Genomic DNA, 18364 nt, shown 5'->3' with positions numbered 1-18364 from the left:
CACTATCTTCTGCCTGAGTTCCAGTCTGCTTTCTTCACCATTTGAACTAGTTCTGACTCTTTAGGTGGTTCAGTTAAAGTCCCACTCAGATGAAAATGGTGTTTTAGGTGTTTATAACATGTTCTTTTACTCATGATGGAGGACAAATGTAAAGAACATTAAGATTAAAATTACATTTCCGAGTATTTCTTTATTCAAATTCTTGTGACTCAGGAGCAGATGAAAAAATGCCTTTTGAAAAAGTAAGCTAATAGGACAGAGTGTAAACAAAGGGATGATGGGAAGTGGAGGCAGACTCACTCCACACCAACAGTCCCGGCCACAGTTCAGAGGTGAATTTCTATTGAACTCCTGCCATTCTACAGAAACTATGCTCAAGAAAATGACTTGTTTTTTTATATTGGCTAATAACTAAATATTAATGATTAAAAGAACACTGGGAACACTTTTAAAATAGAAAGACTATATTTAAAGCTGGACTTTAAGTAAAATTCCTCTTAATTTTTCATCTTTGCACCTTCAGGAAGTCAGTGACTTTGTTTTTCTCCAAAGATCAACTTAGAGAAGATGTGTCGCTCCCTTGAAGACCAGCTGAGCGAGACCAAAAGCAAAGAAGAGGAGCAGCTGAGACTCATCAACGACCTCTCCAGCCAGAGAGCTCGCCTCACCACGGAAAACGGTGAGGATTGTTCTGCGTGTCTGACAGCCTGACATATGTGACCTGACCGTTCCCGCTCTGACCGCAGCGGAGGCCGCTCGCCAACTCGAGGAGAAGGAGTCACTGATGTCCCAGCTGACTCGAGGAAAGCAGGCCTTCCTCCAGCAGATCGAGGAACTGAAACGACTGCATGAGGAGGAGGTGAAGGCCAAGAACGCCCTGGCTCACGGTCTGCAGTCGGCCCGTCACGACTGCGAGCTCCTCCGAGAGCAGTACGAGGAGGAGCAGGAGGCCAAAGCAGAGCTCCATCGCTGCCTGTCCAAAGCCAACAGCGAGGTGGCTCAGTGGAGAACCAAATACGAGACAGACGCCATCCAACGCACTGAGGAGCTGGAGGAGGCCAAGTAAGACCGACTCCTGCAGGCGGTTAACCAGAAAAGAGCCTGAGGAGACCTTCAAGTTTTTTGCTTCCACAGGAAGAAGTTGGCTCTCCGTCTGCAGGAGGCAGAAGAAGCTGTGGAAGCGGTGAACTCCAAGTGTTCCTCACTGGAGAAGACCAAGCAGCGGCTGCAGGGAGAGGTGGAGGATCTGATGATGGACGTGGAGCGATCAAACGCCGCCGCCGCAGCCTTGGACAAGAAACAGAGGAACTTTGATAAGGTTCTTCTAAAGGCCTTGTTTTAAACAAACTTAGATTTAAACAAATCCTTCTGAGCAGCTTATTATATATCCTATAGCCTATATATATTTTTTAAACCTCTCGTTTCGGCTGAACCTCCTACATACGTTCACATTTTTCCCTGAGTGAAGAGATGAAGGATATTTCCTACAGGAGTTCAAGTCCAGAACTTCTCATGTCAACAGAAAGCACTGACTGCACCATCTCTGCCCTGAAGGTTTTGGCTGAGTGGAAGCAGAAGCACGAGGAGGCTCAGGCGGAGCTGGAGTCCGCTCTGAAGGAGGCGCGCTCTTTGGGCACGGAGAACTTCAAGATGAAGAACGCCTTTGAAGAATGCCTGGAACAGCTGGAGACCCTCAAACGAGAGAATAAAAACCTCCAACGTCTGTCTGATCCACAGTAACACCGCCGTTTCATTTAATGGTGAAGAATCATCACATTTCCTTTCACTGCAGAAGAAATAATGGACATCACCGAGCAGATGGGAGAAATGGGCAAATCCATCCACGAGCTGGAGAAATCCAAGAAGCAGGCTGAGCAGGAGAAGCTGGAGGCTCAGGCTGCTCTGGAAGAAGCAGAGGTACGGAGAGGAACAAAACCAGAAACATATGAGAACTTTCACATCATGATCCTTTGTGTGTCCAGGCCTCACTGGAGCATGAGGAATCCAAGATCCTGAGGGTCCAGTTGGAGCTGAACCAGGTGAAGTCTGAGGTGGACAAAAAGATAGTGGAGAAGGACGAGGAGATCGACCAGCTGAAGAGAAACAGTCAGCGAGTCCTGGACACCATGCAGACCAATCTGGATGCGGAGGTCCGGAGCCGGAACGACGCCCTTAGAGTGAAGAAGAAGATGGAAGGAGACCTTAACGAGATGGAGATCCAGCTCAGCCACGCCAACAGGCAGGCGGCCGAGGCCCAGAAGCAGCTGAGGAACCTGCAGCTGCAGATCAAGGTGGGCTGTGAGCGAGAAGGCCCAGAGCGAGCGGCGTGATCAAATCCAACACGTCTTCTGACCCCCGCAGGAGATCCAGGTTCACCTCGATGACACTCAGAGGAGCAACGATGACATGAAGGAGCAGGTCGCCGTGTCGGAGCGCAGGAGCAACCTCCTGCAGGCGGAGCTGGAGGAGATGCGAGCCGCTCTGGAGCAGACGGAGAGGAGCCGGCGGCTGGCGGAGCAGGAGCTGCTGGACGCCAGCGAGAGGGTGCAGCTGCTCCACTCACAGGTTCACATCTCCATGTCAGATTCACAAATTCAAGTTTAAAGGGTTACCAAACACTACATCAACTTTTGTTGGTTGTTGATCTCTATAAATAGAAGTGCTGTTCATGGTCATTGCCAAATACATCCAATAAAAATCATAAAAAATAAATAAAAATATGATAATACATTCTCAATTGGAGTAATTATCGTTTACTTTCAACTGTGTTTTTAATATTTAATATTGAGCATTAAAAAATGATTGAAAATTACTGAAAAATTAGGAGTTTCAGAAGAAAAAAATTCCTTAAAAAAGTTAAAATTGTACTGCAGACGCGGTCTTTGGTTCACCAATTCCTGGGACATTTGAGACTTTATCCAGGGACCCATAACACTCAGAAACATGCAAAATATTAAGGAAAAGTGTAAATACTTTTGCTCGGCAAATCCGTCAATCACATATCCAGACCACACCTCCTCCGCTCAGCCCGCCTCCCCTATCCCTGCCCCATTTTTGAATTTTATAAATCTGAGCTGAGAGTGGAGTCAGCCTCCGACTGACCTGTTTGATTACCCTTTAATCTTGAGGAGGTTTTCTCCAAAAGTACTACAGTTTTATCTTCAGATTTTTGCAGACAGGTTGGTCAAGCTGCTCTGAGAGAACATCCAGCTCACATCTTTAACGTTTTCTCTCAGAACACCAGCCTGCTCCACAGCCGGAAGAAGCTGGAGGCGGAGCTCTCCCAGATCCAGGGTGAGATGGACGAAGGCGTCCAGTCAGCCAGAAACGCTGAGGAGAAAGCCAAGAAAGCCATCACTGACGTGAGCACATCTTTGTTTTCCTCTGACAGTCTCAGCAGAGAATTAAACCTCTACTTGACGCCGTTTCCAGGCTGCCATGATGGCAGAGGAGCTGAAGAAGGAGCAGGACACCAGCGCCCACCTGGAGAGGATGAAGAAGAACCTGGATGCCACGGTGAAGGACCTGCAGCAGCGCCTGGACGAGGCCGAGAGCCTGGCCATGAAAGGCGGCAAGAAGCAGCTCCAGAAACTTGAAGCCAGAGTAAAATCTTCAAACAGACGTAAATGGGAGGGGTGGAGACGATCCTCTGATTCTGACTCATCTTCTCCTGAAGGTACGAGAACTTGAGAACGAGCTCGAAGCAGAACAAAGACACGGATCCGATTCTGTGAAAGCCGTTCGTAAGCTGGAGCGCAGAATCAAGGAGCTGGTGTATCAGGTGAGAGAAAAACCCCGCCCTCTTTTCAAATAATCTCGTTTTTACCTGAAAATGTTTTTCTGCTAAAATGACCAGTCTGAGGAGGACAGGAAGAACATCATGCGGCTGCAGGACCTGGTTGACAAACTGCAGCTGAAGGTCAAAGCCAACAAGAGGCAGGCCGAGGAGGCGGTGAGTGACGCTCCAGTTAAGTCTATAGCGCCACCTGGAGGCTTTCTCTGATCCTGCTTTCTGCTCCTGACAGGAGGAACAAGCCAACACATATCTGACCAAACTGAGGAAGGTGCAACACGAGCTGGAGGAGGCCGAAGAGCGGGCCGACATCGCTGAAGCTCAAGTCAATAAGATGAAAGTCAAAAATCGCGACATCGGCAAAGTGAGTTTGAGAAGATAACGTCTATTTTAAGTTCAATCTAAAATAACTTCTGATTTTTTTGTTTTTAGGCCAAAGACAGTGGAGAGTAAACCTGCTGGTTCGCATCAAGTTAGCATGCAGCAAACTCCTGATGTATTCCTTTTGTTTGCTGTTTTACTAAACAGGAAGTTCTGAGCTGCTGCAACATCCTTCTCCGCCACTAGAGGGAGCTAAAGAAAAAGTATTTTCAGATTTTTCTTTCAATTCAGATTTGAGTTTGAAAAACAGAAGTGTGAAGTGAAAAATGTTTTAAAAAAAAGAGTGAAAATGTTTGTGTGTTTCCTCAGCTGAAATAAATATTTCAAAACAAAATCAAATGACTCTGGATTCATGACATTGATCTAAAGAAATGCCATTATGAATCAATTACAATAAACATTTCATAAAGTTAGAAAACAATCAACTACAACATGTTTGGAGAATTTGCTGCTGGAAGAAAAAGAGCTTTTGGCTAACATCTGAAGTGTTAACTCGTTAAGCAATTTTCAATTTGAAAATGTTTACCCATAATGCAAGGCACCAAGTTTCCTAAAGAAAAACAGAAATAGCTCATGATGGTGGGGAGGTGATGATTTGGGATTCTGTTCTTCTGTTTCAGACGTGAAGCTTGATGCTACATTTGGGCTGACAGAACTGTGTAAAAACAATTCATTTATTTTTAAAAAGAAGCTTATAGTAATACTAAAGTCATAACTGAACTAGATTTTTTATAGGGCAACAAAGTGAAACATATTCAATAAATCTGTTAAAGAGAAACCTGAGCTTTTTCTGTCCTCTCCACATATCTGTGACTGATGACGATAAGGCTCCTCTAATTACTTACATAAATCATCCACGCAGCAAAAAGATCTCAGAGCAGCACAGAGGGCGCATCGGGGCGTGTCATCGCAGCAGTTTCATCCACCTGCACCTCAAGAGATTCATCGATTGGTTGGACTTCTTCCCTTTGTTTCACAATCTAGAAGGAAGAAAAGAGTTTCGTACATGGAAAAATATTTTTCTAACTATTAAACTATGAAAGGTTTAGAAAAAGAAAAAAAGACTCAAAATGAAGACTCAGATCATCAGGGACATGTAGGACTCCCTCCTGATGATGGAGTGAAGACTCGCTGAGGGTCCTCTGGTGTGAATGCTGCTAAATGGTTTAGTGTCTGGTTCAGAGCTGCAGGTGATGGTCCTTCCCTCCTTCATGAGGCTCACAGTCAATGTGGGACACTAGTGCCCTCTGCTGGGCGGAACCAGAACTGCTATCAAGTGAAGAGAAACAAATGAAGCTATAACAAAGACTTGTTAAATCTCTGACTAAAACATGACAGAAATCAATTCTCATCAATTTGATAAAAGAAAAGGCACCAAAAGAAATACCCTTAAAATGAATTTTTGTTTCGACAAAATCACAAGTTAATATGAGTTTTGGAAAAAAAACATTTTTTCCCCCATAAAAGTAGCTATTTATTATTTTTTTAAGTAAGAAATGCTTGGAAAAGAAACAACACATTTTCCCTATTTTTCCTGTACATCTTTATGGAAAATAATAAATAACATATAAAGAAACAAAAGCCTAAATCGACTAAATTTCTACTTCTGAAAATCTGCCTTAAAAATAAAGCATTTAAGCCACAATTACTACAAAATGTTTGCAAATACCCCAAATTAAATGTTTTAATGAAAAAAAATAAAATTATATTGTAATAGTAATAATTATAAATTATTTTAATTGTGTTTGTTTTTGATCGTTTTTCAATGTCTGAGGTCATCAGAAAGCCAGAGGGACCAAATAGGCTTTATTTAAAATATATATATATATATATATATATATATATATATACTCTCATTCATAATGAAGATGAAACATCTTTATAAATCAAGTTTTGAGTCAAAATAAACAAAACACCTAATCAAATTTTAGATTAAAAAAAATAATAAAATAATTAGCCGCTAGCTAGCATTTACAGCTTCGGTCCAGAATTCCAGAAAATATGTCAAACAATATATTACTAAACGTAAATATTTCAACACAAAACTATTTTTGTACATCTTTAAACGTTTATGAACATTGTACGTATTTATAAACTCATTAAAAAAAAACTTACTTTAAAACATCAGGAAAACGCTGCGTCATCGACGGAAGCTTTCGACTACACGCGGAAAGTAGTGGCGCCCTCTTGTGGTTGAAAGTGGTAAGTGACCCAAAGTTCTTCATTATAAAAACCCCTGAAATCTAACATGAGTAAAGGAAAAACCTCAAAATATAGCTTCTAAGTTTAAAAAAAAACACAAAAGTAAAAGTAAAGAGATTCAAAATAACTCTAAATGTTATTTCATAATGGATTAAATAATATTTAGAAAAACAAATGCCATTTACTTTTTGTTATTCTGAGATCAGCGGTTTCCAAGAATTTATTTTCATCAACAATGCAGTAGGCTAATAAGTATTTTTGGAAAGCTGACCTTTAGCAAAAAATAGTACAGCTAAAGTGTATTTTATTAAGTATAGTGTAAATATTGCAATTAGACCATAGACCATGTAAATGTAGTGTAGGAAATATTCTTCCATCTTTGGAACATTTTAATTTTATAATAGTACACACACAAAAAAAAAAACTTCAGCATCACTTTTAATATAGACTATTTGTAATAGACATGCACAACTTTTTGTGAAGAGGATCTTCTTTTTCAGCTAAATTAATCCAGTTGAGACCAATAAAAGTGACGTAAAAAAAATCCGACAAACTCTTTGTTTTGTTGTTGTTCTCTTCCAGAAACATGCGTTTGTGACTCTGCTCTGGTACAAACACCCTGCAGTTTATGTGCTGATCCTACATGTTTCTTTGTGTTTGCTTTGATTTGTTGCCCGTTAGGTTTTTAGTGTCATTGTTGTCTTTCTTTGCGTCGTTGTTCTCTCAGGGTCACGGCGAGGCTGCGAGGCTGTTTTTAAATGTCTTGGACATCAGTCGTCTCTTTATTGCCGTTTTGTCTCCATTTTTTGTGTTGGACTCGTGTGTCTGTTCTGGTCGTTCTTTGTCTCCTTCCGAGGCTGAACTGCTTTGTTTAACTCCGTATGTGAAGGAATAATAAATGTCATTTCAGCAGGAAGCTCACTTCAGAAAAGGTGTTACTCAAACTACATTGTTTTATGTTAAAGTGATTTAAATTTAAGCTTTATTTCAGCTGCTTTTTTTTTAGAAAATTGATGATCAAACTCCAAATATTTGATATTTTAAGACCAAAAAATTAATTTCCGTTTGCTTTACATGAAGTTTTACTCCATAAACTCCCACTCCCATCATCTTTTGATCCATTTTAAAAGCATCTCGTTATGGAGCTTAAGTCTTGAAACTGAAATTTCAGATTTGACAATAAAAAAAAAGTGAAAAAAATATTTGAAATTAACATTTTGAGTTTTGAAACCTAAAAAACGGAACACTTGCAGCTGAAAATAATTGAGTTTATTTTAAAATAGCAAAAAGTTTTGGACATTTTACTTTTTTTTGGGCTAAACCGCAATCTTATTTTTCAATTAATTTAATTTGTGTTTCAAATATTTTTGGCCCGGATTTACCTCCCTAATTTTTTAGTTTTTTTTAATTATTATGATGCTACTTTTAGCCAAAACCCAAAAACTTGTGACGTTTTCTAGGACAGAGTTCATTAAAAATGTACCCATTAGTTGTGTTGGTGAAGAGCAACCCCACCCCCCTTTCCCATTCCAAAGAGCTCAGTGTCAGGAGCTTGTGACCCGCCTTTTTACATCACAAATACGATTTTGCATTTTAATTTAAATAAAGAAATACTCAGAAACACAATTTTAAGATTAATTTTCTTTATATATGTCCTCCATGATCAGAAAAATGCCACAAGAACAAGTTTAAAACACTAAAAATCCCATTTTAATCCAAGTGAGTCCAGAAAACCGACACGTTTTACATCAAACTGATGTAACTTCTCCTGAAGTCGACTGCAGACGGATGCATCCGCGTGAGGCGGCAGGAGCGGACGCTTCCTTTAAGCTCCTTTTCTCCAAACCTCCTGTCCGGAAATGTAGGTGGCCTTGATGTTGAGCGAGTCGTCCAGCATGACGAGGTCTGAAAAAATGGAAAAGTTCAACTTAAGTTTGAAATAAAATGTGTATCAAGAAATTTGAACTTTTGTGGCAGAAAGTGAGGTTTGAATTTGGAGACAGAAACACCCAAATTCTATATTATTGTTTTAGCTTTCAGGAGAAGAAAAGAAGATGGAATCAGGTTTTTACTTTGGAGATTCTCTCAGCATCTCATAAAGAAGCTCTCAGCATCTCGATGCTGAGAGCTTCTTTATGAGATGCTGAGAGGATCTTCAGATTCCGACTCGGGTTTTGACCTGCGTCTAAACCGTAATCCAGCCTTCCCTTCCTGTGGCTGATTCCCAGAGCCTGAGCCGGATGGAGGGAAGCAGCTTCCAGAGCTTCTTCGACTTTACAGCCTGGAACCAAGAAAGAAGGGATGGAGGACAGATTTCACTGTAAATCAAATAATAATATAATACGTGGTTGTTTGGCAGCAGACCTGAGGCCAGCCTGAAGTGGCGCACACACATGTCCATGGTGGCGATGCTGCCGCTCAACGTCTTCGTTCCTGAAAAACGGAAAAACTTCAGTCGGAAAGAAGAACAATCCAACAAATCTGACAGAAGCTGCACAGCTAATGTATTTATTTTTGAACAATTCGTTTATAAATATTAATAATTAGTGAATAAAATCCTAATTTATTTGCAACTTATTTGGGACTTTAATAGCAACAAGACATAAAATGTTCATATGAGTTTAAACTCATCCTAATAAGAAATCTTCCTGACAAGAAATCAAACGTTTTACCATCATTTTGCGCTGTTATGTTCGCATTTAGGAGGAACGGTAAAACTGTTCTTGATTAAGTGTCGTGTCCGCAGTGGCTTTAAGAAAAGAATATTTCATTTTTTACTCACAAGTTTAGAAATCTGAAAGCAAATGACAAAAATTTAATTCTTTATTCAAATTGGTTGCAACTTTTTGGAGCCAAAGAGCCACATTGGTGGGATAATTTGGCCACTGTTTTCCACTGTTTTATTGTTTTGCTTTAAATTTTATTGAATTTATTTATTGTATTTTTATTTTGATCACGTTTTTTTGGGGTGTTGTTTTATTATTTTTTTTAACTTAATTTCAATTTTTTATATTTTTATTTTTGATCTTTATGTGTTACATTTTTTTGGTTTGTTTTACTTGTGTGATAGTAAATTTATTTATTTTATTTTTTTAAATTTTAGTTAAAATCCTTTGGCCGTTCTTTGTATTTCTCTACCCAAATTGAACTTTAAAAGCCCAGAAGAATTCTGCTCCTGGTTCTCCAGGGTTAAGTATGGCATTAGATTTATGCCATAATGATAGTAATCATTCCAGAATACTAAGGAGATCACATATTCTCCTTTTTTAAATATATCTGTGAAGTAAATCACTAAAAAAAGATAATCACTTTAAATTATTTATTTTATATCTTTAATCTTTTGGCTCTTATCTTTATTTGTTTGTGTATTTATTTGTTGCAGGTTTTTGCTTGTTTTTTTTTATTTTTATTTTACTATTTTATAGGGCTGTCAGATTTGTCGCGTTAAAAACGCATTAATCCGACATGTGCTTGACGCCGACAATTTTTTTGACGCATTAATCGCGGACTTTCTCATGCGTGCCTTTCCATACCGCGCGTCCCCCCTCCAACTCACCGGCTGCTCTCACTAGATCACGGTCGGGTCTCCAACCTCCGAGCTGCTAGCTAAAACCGGCCGGCGCTAGGACCTGGAGAGCTCCTGCACTCTAACCCGGCTCCGGTTCGCGTCCAGTACAACGTCTGGTGGTGCTGGCTCGTGTAGCGTCCCGAGAGCTGCGGACCCCCGACGTTCCGAACAGCAACCGCACCGGGGGACGTTTTAAATGTTCTGGAGGTTTAAGCGTGATCCAGCCCCAGCATAGCGGTCTGTCTGCCGGCATATTCATCTGTGAACTCCGCTGGACACGTCGCTGCATCGAGCTGCAGCCAGAGAACGCGGCGGCAGTAACAGACTGTCAAACTATCCACAGAGTATCCCGCTTTTCTCAGTCTTTAAGGTTTTAAAAAACAAAAGTTCATTGGAAATGATAAATCTCTATTTCATTTATTACTGCAGTTCAGCAGAGGAGGAAAAGATTTGGTCCTGACAAAAAATGAACATTAAAGTGTTATGGAAATTTTATTTTTGATGTTTTTTTATTTTATTTTACTGAACGTTGATTGAAGTTTTGAATTTAAAATGCCCTTCACTTGCACTTGGGCTTTTGTTAGGCATTTTATGTTACAGCCTTTTATTGTTAAGAAAGTTTATCTTAATACAATGTTACAAAATAAAGTATTTCTGATTAAAACTATTAATTTTGTCATTCTTGTTTTCATAATTAATGTAGAACTGCTAAATTCCACGAACCACACATTTTTTTCCTTAAAAAAATGCCACATGTAAATTTGCGATTAATCGCGAGTTAACTCTGGACAAAATGCGATTAATCGTGATTAAAAAATTTAATCGCCTGACAGCTCTACTATTTTACTTTTGTTTTACATTTTTTAGTCCCTCTTAGTGTTCGCTGCTACCCACAATGAAAAAAACAAACAAAAAGAATTTGTCAAATTAGTTTTAAAAGCCCAGAAGGATTAAATATGGCATTAGATTTGTGCCATAATGATGGGAACAAATCCAGAATCCTAAAAGAGTTCACATACTCTCCTATTTTTTTTTTTAGATTTGCACACTTAAATTAATCTTTTTAATTTATTTTTTTATGTTTTATCAACCAGCTGTGAACCAATTAATATCATAAGATTAAAAATGAAAACTTCTACAACTTTTTTCAGAGCTGTGAGCAGAAAATTCTTGTTTGGGTCATATTTTATTCAAATTGTAAATTTAAAAATAAAATTTGTTCCAAAAATGATGTTTTTTTCTTTTTCAAATATAAAGTGAGTTTGGAGGAGCTGAAGGTCGGACCTGCCACGTAGGCGTGCAGACCCTGGATCTCGATGACCTGCTGGCCCAGAGTGTGTCGGCCTGGAGGAAGCCCCATGGCTGTGATGGCGTCTGTGACCAAAACTAAACCTGCAGGAGCAAACACACGAGTCAGAGTCCATCCTGGTTCTGATCCCGCTCACATGACATCACATCAGTCAAACCGCGGCGCTTCAGAAAAGAACTTTTTCTGGGGACTACTTTCAGCGGCGGATGAATCCTCGTTCTCTGTTCTGGTGCAGTTTCCCTCGACTCTCTTTTTTGTGGTCCGTTTTAAAGCTGATGATTAAGTGAACGTCCAGGCTGTTAGTGTTAATCATTAAACTACTGGAATCTATAAAAACCCACAAAAACAGGAGCGGCACATGACAGTCCCTTCACAGATTGAATCCAGGAATGTTCAGATTTTGTATCATCTTCTTTAAAACATTTTTATTCCCCGTTTTGACTAATGCAGACAGAAAAATAAACGTTTGTTTGTCAGACCTGTGAGCCGATTCCAGCTCCTCATGAACTGTTTTGATCTGACTTCATGGAAGATCAGTTTCTGAAGTGTTTCAGAAAAGAAATAAACGGCCGCTGAGTTAATGTTTGACTCCAGAATGATCCCATGAAAAGTCACTAAAGTGTTTGCATCGCTTCAACGTCAAGAACATCTGACGAACCCGGGAGCAAGAAAGGAAATCCTGCTGATCCTTTTGTTTGATTTGTGCCTGAAATGTGGAAAAATCTGATGACTGATCATAAAAGAAGGATTTGAACTCGATATGTTGGCCTATTAACCCCATTTCTACTGCTCTGCTACACGCCCCTCACTCTCCCCCTTGTGCCCCCCTGTCAGTGCTGCATGAGACAAATTCATTAAAAAATATTAAAAATGTAAAAATGGTGGCTTTTTGTTGGTTTTTTCTCCATAGCAACTATTTTATTTTTTAGTCGTCTGGAGCTGATGAACAGATCTGTGTCCTTTTTAGAAGAATCGGCAAAAGTAAACTTTTGGATTTCCTTAGCAACAGAGGTTTTTGTGAGCCACGCCCACATTCCTAATGTGTTCTTAACGTATGTTATTTCATTTTGTTCAGCCTGAGCCGACGATTCGTGTATTTAATTTCCACAATATTCTGGTAAAAAACGTGTGAGCAACAGGGGACACTACTTTTGCTAGCTTGCCACGCTAACGTTGTTAAATCTAGTTTCTAAAATCAACATTTTTTTCCCCCAAGTAGCTTCCCAATGACGCTTGAAAAGTTATGAGGTGATCGATCAAAGTTCCTAAGAAGAGTTTCAATCATTTTAGTATTTTTGTAAAATTCAAGATGGTGCCCTTTACCCGAGGTCAAAGGTCAACGAGACTTTGGCTGTAAACTTAAAGAAAAAACAAGACATGAATTTACAACTTTAAAACACTTAAATTTACGAGAAATAAGTAATACATTTACGACTTTTATACACTTAAATTTACGAGAAAGAAAGAAGGTTGGTAAGAACAATCTGGCTCTTGACGTTTAGGACAGAAATCAAGACCGTAAACAAAAACTGGAAGAAAACTTCTCGTAAAATGATCAAAAGTTATTGTAAAAATCAGATTTATTTATGATAAATCCATATAATTCCATAAAGAAAAAAAACACTGAAATACAAATGCAAATGTTGATATTTTATCATGTTTGTAATCTCTCTGAATCTTTTTAAAGAGTACCAGTGTGTCTTAAAAAGAAGAATTATTCCATTTCTTTTAAGTAAAAAAACTGACTTATTTTAGTCTAATTAATGTTTTTAAAATTTAATATATTTTTATATTTTCATCATTTCATTTGTGTTGTTAAAAATTACGATGGAGTATTAGGGCCACAAAAAAGTAAGACTACAAGATTTTAAGTAATAATTTAAATAGATAAACAAATAAACACCTAAATTTACGAGTAATAAGTCATAAATTTACAACTTAAAAACACTTAAATATACGAGACATAAGTCATACATTTATGACTTCAAAACATTTAAATTTAGGAATAAATAAATTATAAATTCACAACTTTAAAACAATGAAATTTACAAAAAAATAAGTAATAAATTTACGACTTTAAAACAATTAAATTTAAGACATTTAAAAATTTATGACTCAGACACTTAATAAGTCACAAATTTACGACTTCAAAACATTATATTTACGAAAAATAAATTATAAATGTATGACTTTCAAACAATTAAATTAACAAAAAATAAATCATAAACTTATGACTTTAAAACACTTTAATTTACGAGATTTAAAGTAATACATTTATTACTTTAAAACAATTAAATTTATAAGAAATAAGTCATAAACTTAGGACTTTAAAACACATTTACAAAAAAATAAGTCATGAATTTACAATTTTAAAACATTTAAATTTACAATATTTAAAGTCAAATTTATGACTAAAAAACACTTCAATTTACAAAAGAATTTGTCATAAATAAAAAAAATAGTTATAAATTTATGACTATTAATTACTTCAATTTAAAAGATATAAGTCATAAATTAATAATGTGACTTTTAAAGTCAGAAATTTACAAGTTTTTTCTTGTAATTTAACAATTATGACTTTATTTTTTTGTAAATCTACGAGATTTAAATTAAAAAACCTTTTGTTTGTAAACTGGCTCTAATACTCTGTTGTATGAAATAAAACATCAGATTTTTGTAAATTGGATCTTCAGTTTTTTTCTTCTGCTCCTGCTGAACATCACTCACACAGCTTCAGAATTTTCATTAAAATGAATTTTTGCAGTTTCAGGTAAGTATGTGGAAGAGGCTCCGCCTCCTGTGCAGCAGGTGAAGGACTCACCTGAGGGGTGGGCTCTGTGTGCGATCCGCAGAGCGGCCGGGTTGGTGTGGATCCCGTCGGCGATCATGCCGTAGAAAACCGTCCTGCCGGCAGCAATCTTGTCACTGGTCAGCAGACCCACAATGCCTGGGTCTCGATGGTGGAACTGGACCAAAACAGAACCGAGTGGATCAGAAAGAGGCGAATCACCAAAACCTGGCGGCGTCCGGCGAGGACTCACAGGCTGCATGGCGTTGAAGAGGTGAGTGATGCAGGACGCGCCGTGTTGAACCGCCTCCTCAGCCTGAGACAGGTCAGCCACCGAGTGACCTGCAGCCGGGTCAGAACCAGAACCCACAGAAAGGTCAGAATGACGGCCTGAACGCTAAACATCAAACTGAGAACAAAATCATTCGATCACCTAGCGACACCTTGATGCCCCGCTGGCAGAGCTCCCTGACCACCGCGTGGCTGCCGCTCAGCTCGGGCGCCAGCGTCACCATGGCAACGCCATCCAGGCTGCCGTAGGTCTCCATCAGGTCCTGGAAGCCTCCGGGCTGGAAGGTGCGCAGGAACTGTTCGGGGTGAGCTCCTTTCTTCTCCGCGCTGATGAACGGACCCTCCAGGTGGAAACCTGCAGAGAAACGTTTCCTGATCTTCTTGTCCTCTAATCTGATTTTGAGTTCATTTATGAAAAGGGAGCAGATTAGAACTGGAAGGCTTTTACTTTGAAAAACCTCCTCCGGTTTGCTGTGTGTGAAGTCTCACCCAGAACTCCGGCTCCGTGCGCTCCTCCGTCGCGGACTGTGATTTGAGGCAACACCTGAAACCCACAGAAGGATTTGATTCACGCAAACAAGCTCGGACTCGATGCGCCGTCTGACGTAGCGCCACCTTGTGGTAGACTTCAGGCGGCGAGGTGACCAGGGTCGGGCAGAAGGACGTGACTCCGTGTTCCAGGATCTTCTTGGCCACAAAAGAAACTCCGGCGTCGACGTCATCCGATGGCTTAGAGAAGTCGATCCCGTAACCTCCTGCAGGGAGACGCCACTGTCGTCAGAAAGCTTCGGTTTGCAGATGCTACAGATGAACCAGCATCCCCACGTCTAAACCCAGGAGCACAATCATCCAAAAAATGTGGAAATAAGAATTATTCTGTCTCATTTACTTCACCTCTCCTCTATTATTTATTATATTTAGTTCTCTATGCATCTGTTTGGCGCAGTGTGATTCACGTGTTGTTCCTCTTTCACACTTCACTATGGGGGAGCGGGAGAGATTTCAGATTCCTGGTGGAGCGTCTGTGCTCCTGCTCTTGTCCGTGGACCACGCCTCTGGCTCGTTGTGGCTGTCGACCTCGCCCCTACCTATTCCCCAGTCCTATCTGGCTGAACTCTATTCAAATATGTAGTTATTGAGTTAGATAAGTTAACTCCTCTTTAACAGTCCTGGTGAATCGCCTGTCCGTCCTGGAGGAGAATCCTTCCTTCATGTGGACATGAAAAACTAATGTAGCCATAAATCTTTTATGGGGCTCAAAATTATATTTCGAAATCCACTAATGAAACCAGATTCTGGGGATATCCAATGAGGTTTTGATATTATTATGGGATGGCCACAGAACCTACGGCATGGCACCAGTTTGGGGCAAAGTGAGAAATTTTCGTATTTTTCACAATTGAGCTATTTAACAAAATTTCACACACATGCCACAAGACTACAACCACAAGTAAAGTTTAGTTGACCTTTGAGCTCTACAAGAGAGCGTCATCTTGAATTTTCCAAAATTTTCCAAAGGATTTCGATCCATCTCTTCCCAACTCCTCGAGAATCATTGGAAAGCTTCTTCAGAAAACATGTTATACTTTGGAAGTTGCAGATTTTGTTTTGGAGTTAGCGTGGGGAGCTCGCTGAAGTAGTGTTTCCCTGTTTCCCTACTGCTCGCAACATTTTCAACCGAATTATTGTGAAGATTTAATTCATGAGAGGAACGAAATGATATATATATAGGACGGATGGAGGGAGTGTGTGTTTGCACCGTTGATCTGGATGTCGATGAAGCCCGGAGCGATGATGCTGTTCTCACAGTCCACTTTCTCGTCCGCGTATCCCAGTTCGTCGAAGAACAGCTTCTCTGGGTCTAAAATCCTCCCATCACGAACCCACAGGTCCTCCCTGGCAAGACAAGGTTTTCTGTTTACCACATTTTTAGCACAAATTCTACTCAAAGTGCCTTACATAAGAAATTTAAAAAAATTAATAGAAATATTGAAGGAGTGATCAATAAAATAAATATTTAAAGTCCTACTCTGATCATCCTTTGACCCATTTTCAAAGTGTTCCCAGATGTCTTTTCATTATGTTGATGTTTTTACAGTTCGTGGATCTATTTGTCTACAAGTGGATCCAAGTAAAAGGTTAAAAACACCATTTTTATCGGACTGGGTCTTTAAAGTATGAGTGCAGATTTAACCTTTTAACAAAAACTTATCAAATGCAGCTGAGAACAGGTGCTTTCAGCTGATCTAAGGTTTTCTGGAAGTCTATTCCAGAAATGTGGAGAAGTTTTGATTCTAGGAGTTGATCTGATGTGTACTTTAAGATAATAGTTGGCTGATTTTGTGGCTGCCTCAATGGTCTGTGTTGCTAGTTGGTAGATTTTAGATGAGTAGATTGAAGATCTGTAGAGACATCCAAACTTTTTCTCTTTAGCCCCAATGACAAAAACCTCTGTTTGTTTTTGTTTAACTGAAGTAAGTTTCAAGTCATTTATATCCTCAATCTATTTACTAAGAGTTGTAAGAAAACTGGATCTCCTGGTATCATTGGAATCTATATCTGTGTGTCATCTGCGTAACTATGGTAACTAATGTTCTTTACACCCTGGGCCAGCAGATGTTAATAGAAGTGGGCCGAGGATGGAACCTTGAGGAACTCCACATGTAATTTCTCTTGGCTCAGATGTGAAGTTACCAAGGACACACAACGCCAGGTCTCCATGGTTACTGGACAAAAAGGAGAGTGTGTTGCATGTCTGAAGTGTGTGTTCATTTGTGCGAGTTGCGTAATGCATGTGTCTGTATGGGACACATGTTACAAACACATGTGTTTATTTGTTTATGTGATCTCAGTGGCCCTGTGGTAGAGTGTCCGCCCCGGGACAGGAAGGTCTTGAGCTCAAATCCATACCAAAGACTCTAAAAATGAGAAATTGTGCCTCCCTGCTCGACACTCATCACTAAGAGGTAAATTGGGAATAAACCACCAAACGCTTTCCGGCTGTGTCTGCAGCTCACCGCTCCCGCACGTGATGGGTCAAATGCAAAGAACAGATTTCACATACTAAAATGCGTGATAGCTAATTGAACTTAAACTTTAATGTGTGCATACCTCTGCAGCCGGTGGTCCCTCAGGATCCTGCAGTTGATGAACTGGGTGATGGGCGCCGCAGACACAGAGTTGTTGGAAGGCATGTTCCAGATAAACTCCACCCGCCTGCAGACGACAGGGACGCCCCGGAGGATGAATCAGACACCCTTCTGATAACAGAATTGCTGATTCTGGAGTGGAAAAGTTTGAGTTCATAGAGAAGTTGAAACGTTTAAAGAGGAAAACATCTCAGAGGTTGGAGTCTTTGGGTTGACTCCGCTCTGGTCTTATCAGCATGTCTGCAGACTTTGACCCGCACAGACTCGTCTGCTCTAAACCTCAGATTTTAGGCTCACCTTCACAGGAGAACAGCGTCCAGCCCGCCGGGCGGCCACTCTGCGGGACTCAAACCCGCGGATCAGCTCTGAATCCGGGACACCTCAGCGCGATGATCCGCACGGAGCAGCCTGACACCCGGACGCGGAGGACCGCCGCATGCCGGCCGAGCTGCCGCTGATCCCAAACGACCCGCAGAGAACCGGAGGTTCGTCTGTTTTCTGTCCTCGCGGAGGAAAACAGGGAAGCGGGCGGAGTCACGTGACGCCGGTCAGCTGATCAGAGCAGCAGAGGAAGGAGCGCGCGGCTGATGGAGGGCAAAGGTCACCTCAGAACGTTGAATCTGCTTTAAACTGAAGGGAAAGTTTGAGATTCTCTTCATTTTAGTGAGTTTTTGACATAAAATAAGTCCGAAAGATCGTTGAATTCCTCCATGGCGATCATAACAGTTTAAATTATCACATTTTACTTCTCACAGGTGGTCGAAGTTCATTTTCTTTGACAGAAAAAGGCTTCAAGACTTGATAAAGATCTGGAGGGATTTTAAAAACCAAACTGTGGTTTACACTTAACTTTTTATTATTATTTTATTATTAAATGATTCTT

General features: G+C 40.0%; 2 protein-coding genes and 1 long non-coding RNA gene across 4 annotated transcripts in view; 2 read left to right on the top strand and 1 right to left on the bottom strand.

Moving 5' to 3' along the window:
- LOC112146234 (myosin-6) overlaps positions 1-4470 on the top strand; it is a 20587-nt gene extending 16117 nt beyond the window's left edge. Inside the window, exons 25-37 of the mRNA XM_036213063.1 lie at positions 553-679; positions 747-1062; positions 1135-1318; positions 1555-1720; positions 1793-1917; positions 1983-2291; positions 2362-2565; positions 3237-3362; positions 3433-3603; positions 3677-3781; positions 3857-3952; positions 4026-4157; positions 4226-4470. Coding sequence (XP_036068956.1) covers positions 553-679; positions 747-1062; positions 1135-1318; positions 1555-1720; positions 1793-1917; positions 1983-2291; positions 2362-2565; positions 3237-3362; positions 3433-3603; positions 3677-3781; positions 3857-3952; positions 4026-4157; positions 4226-4246 — 2082 coding nt within the window. The 3' untranslated portion in view covers positions 4247-4470. The remainder of the gene's footprint in view (positions 1-552; positions 680-746; positions 1063-1134; positions 1319-1554; positions 1721-1792; positions 1918-1982; positions 2292-2361; positions 2566-3236; positions 3363-3432; positions 3604-3676; positions 3782-3856; positions 3953-4025; positions 4158-4225) is intronic.
- A 926-nt stretch (positions 4471-5396) lies between these two features.
- On the top strand, positions 5397-11353 carry LOC112146909. The gene is made up of 2 exons (XR_002919335.2): positions 5397-6376; positions 11202-11353. It is a non-coding gene; the product is annotated as an uncharacterized LOC112146909 (long non-coding RNA).
- Positions 8064-18032, bottom strand: amdhd2 (amidohydrolase domain containing 2). Of its 2 annotated transcripts, none has more exons than XM_024272970.2 (12): positions 17779-18032; positions 17444-17613; positions 16092-16228; positions 14948-15087; positions 14822-14876; positions 14475-14687; positions 14295-14383; positions 14075-14219; positions 11229-11336; positions 8741-8809; positions 8556-8657; positions 8064-8281 (listed from the first exon to the last, which is right to left on the bottom strand). In XM_024272970.2, the coding sequence occupies exons 2-12, from the start codon at positions 17524-17526 to the stop codon at positions 8202-8204; spliced, it is 1221 nt and encodes a 406-aa protein (XP_024128738.1). In that variant the 5' UTR covers positions 17527-17613; positions 17779-18032; the 3' UTR covers positions 8064-8201. The 2 variants fall into 2 exon arrangements, with proteins under 2 accessions (XP_024128738.1, XP_024128737.1); XM_024272969.2 differs by having other exon boundaries at positions 17444-17548.
- Positions 18033-18364: the final 332 nt, after the last annotated feature.

This window comes from Oryzias melastigma, linkage group LG8 (assembly GCF_002922805.2).
Source record: "Oryzias melastigma strain HK-1 linkage group LG8, ASM292280v2, whole genome shotgun sequence".
NCBI lineage: Eukaryota > Metazoa > Chordata > Actinopteri > Beloniformes > Adrianichthyidae > Oryzias > Oryzias melastigma.
Note: the sequence above shows the minus strand (reverse complement) of the source record. Positions and strands in the feature narration are given on the sequence as shown.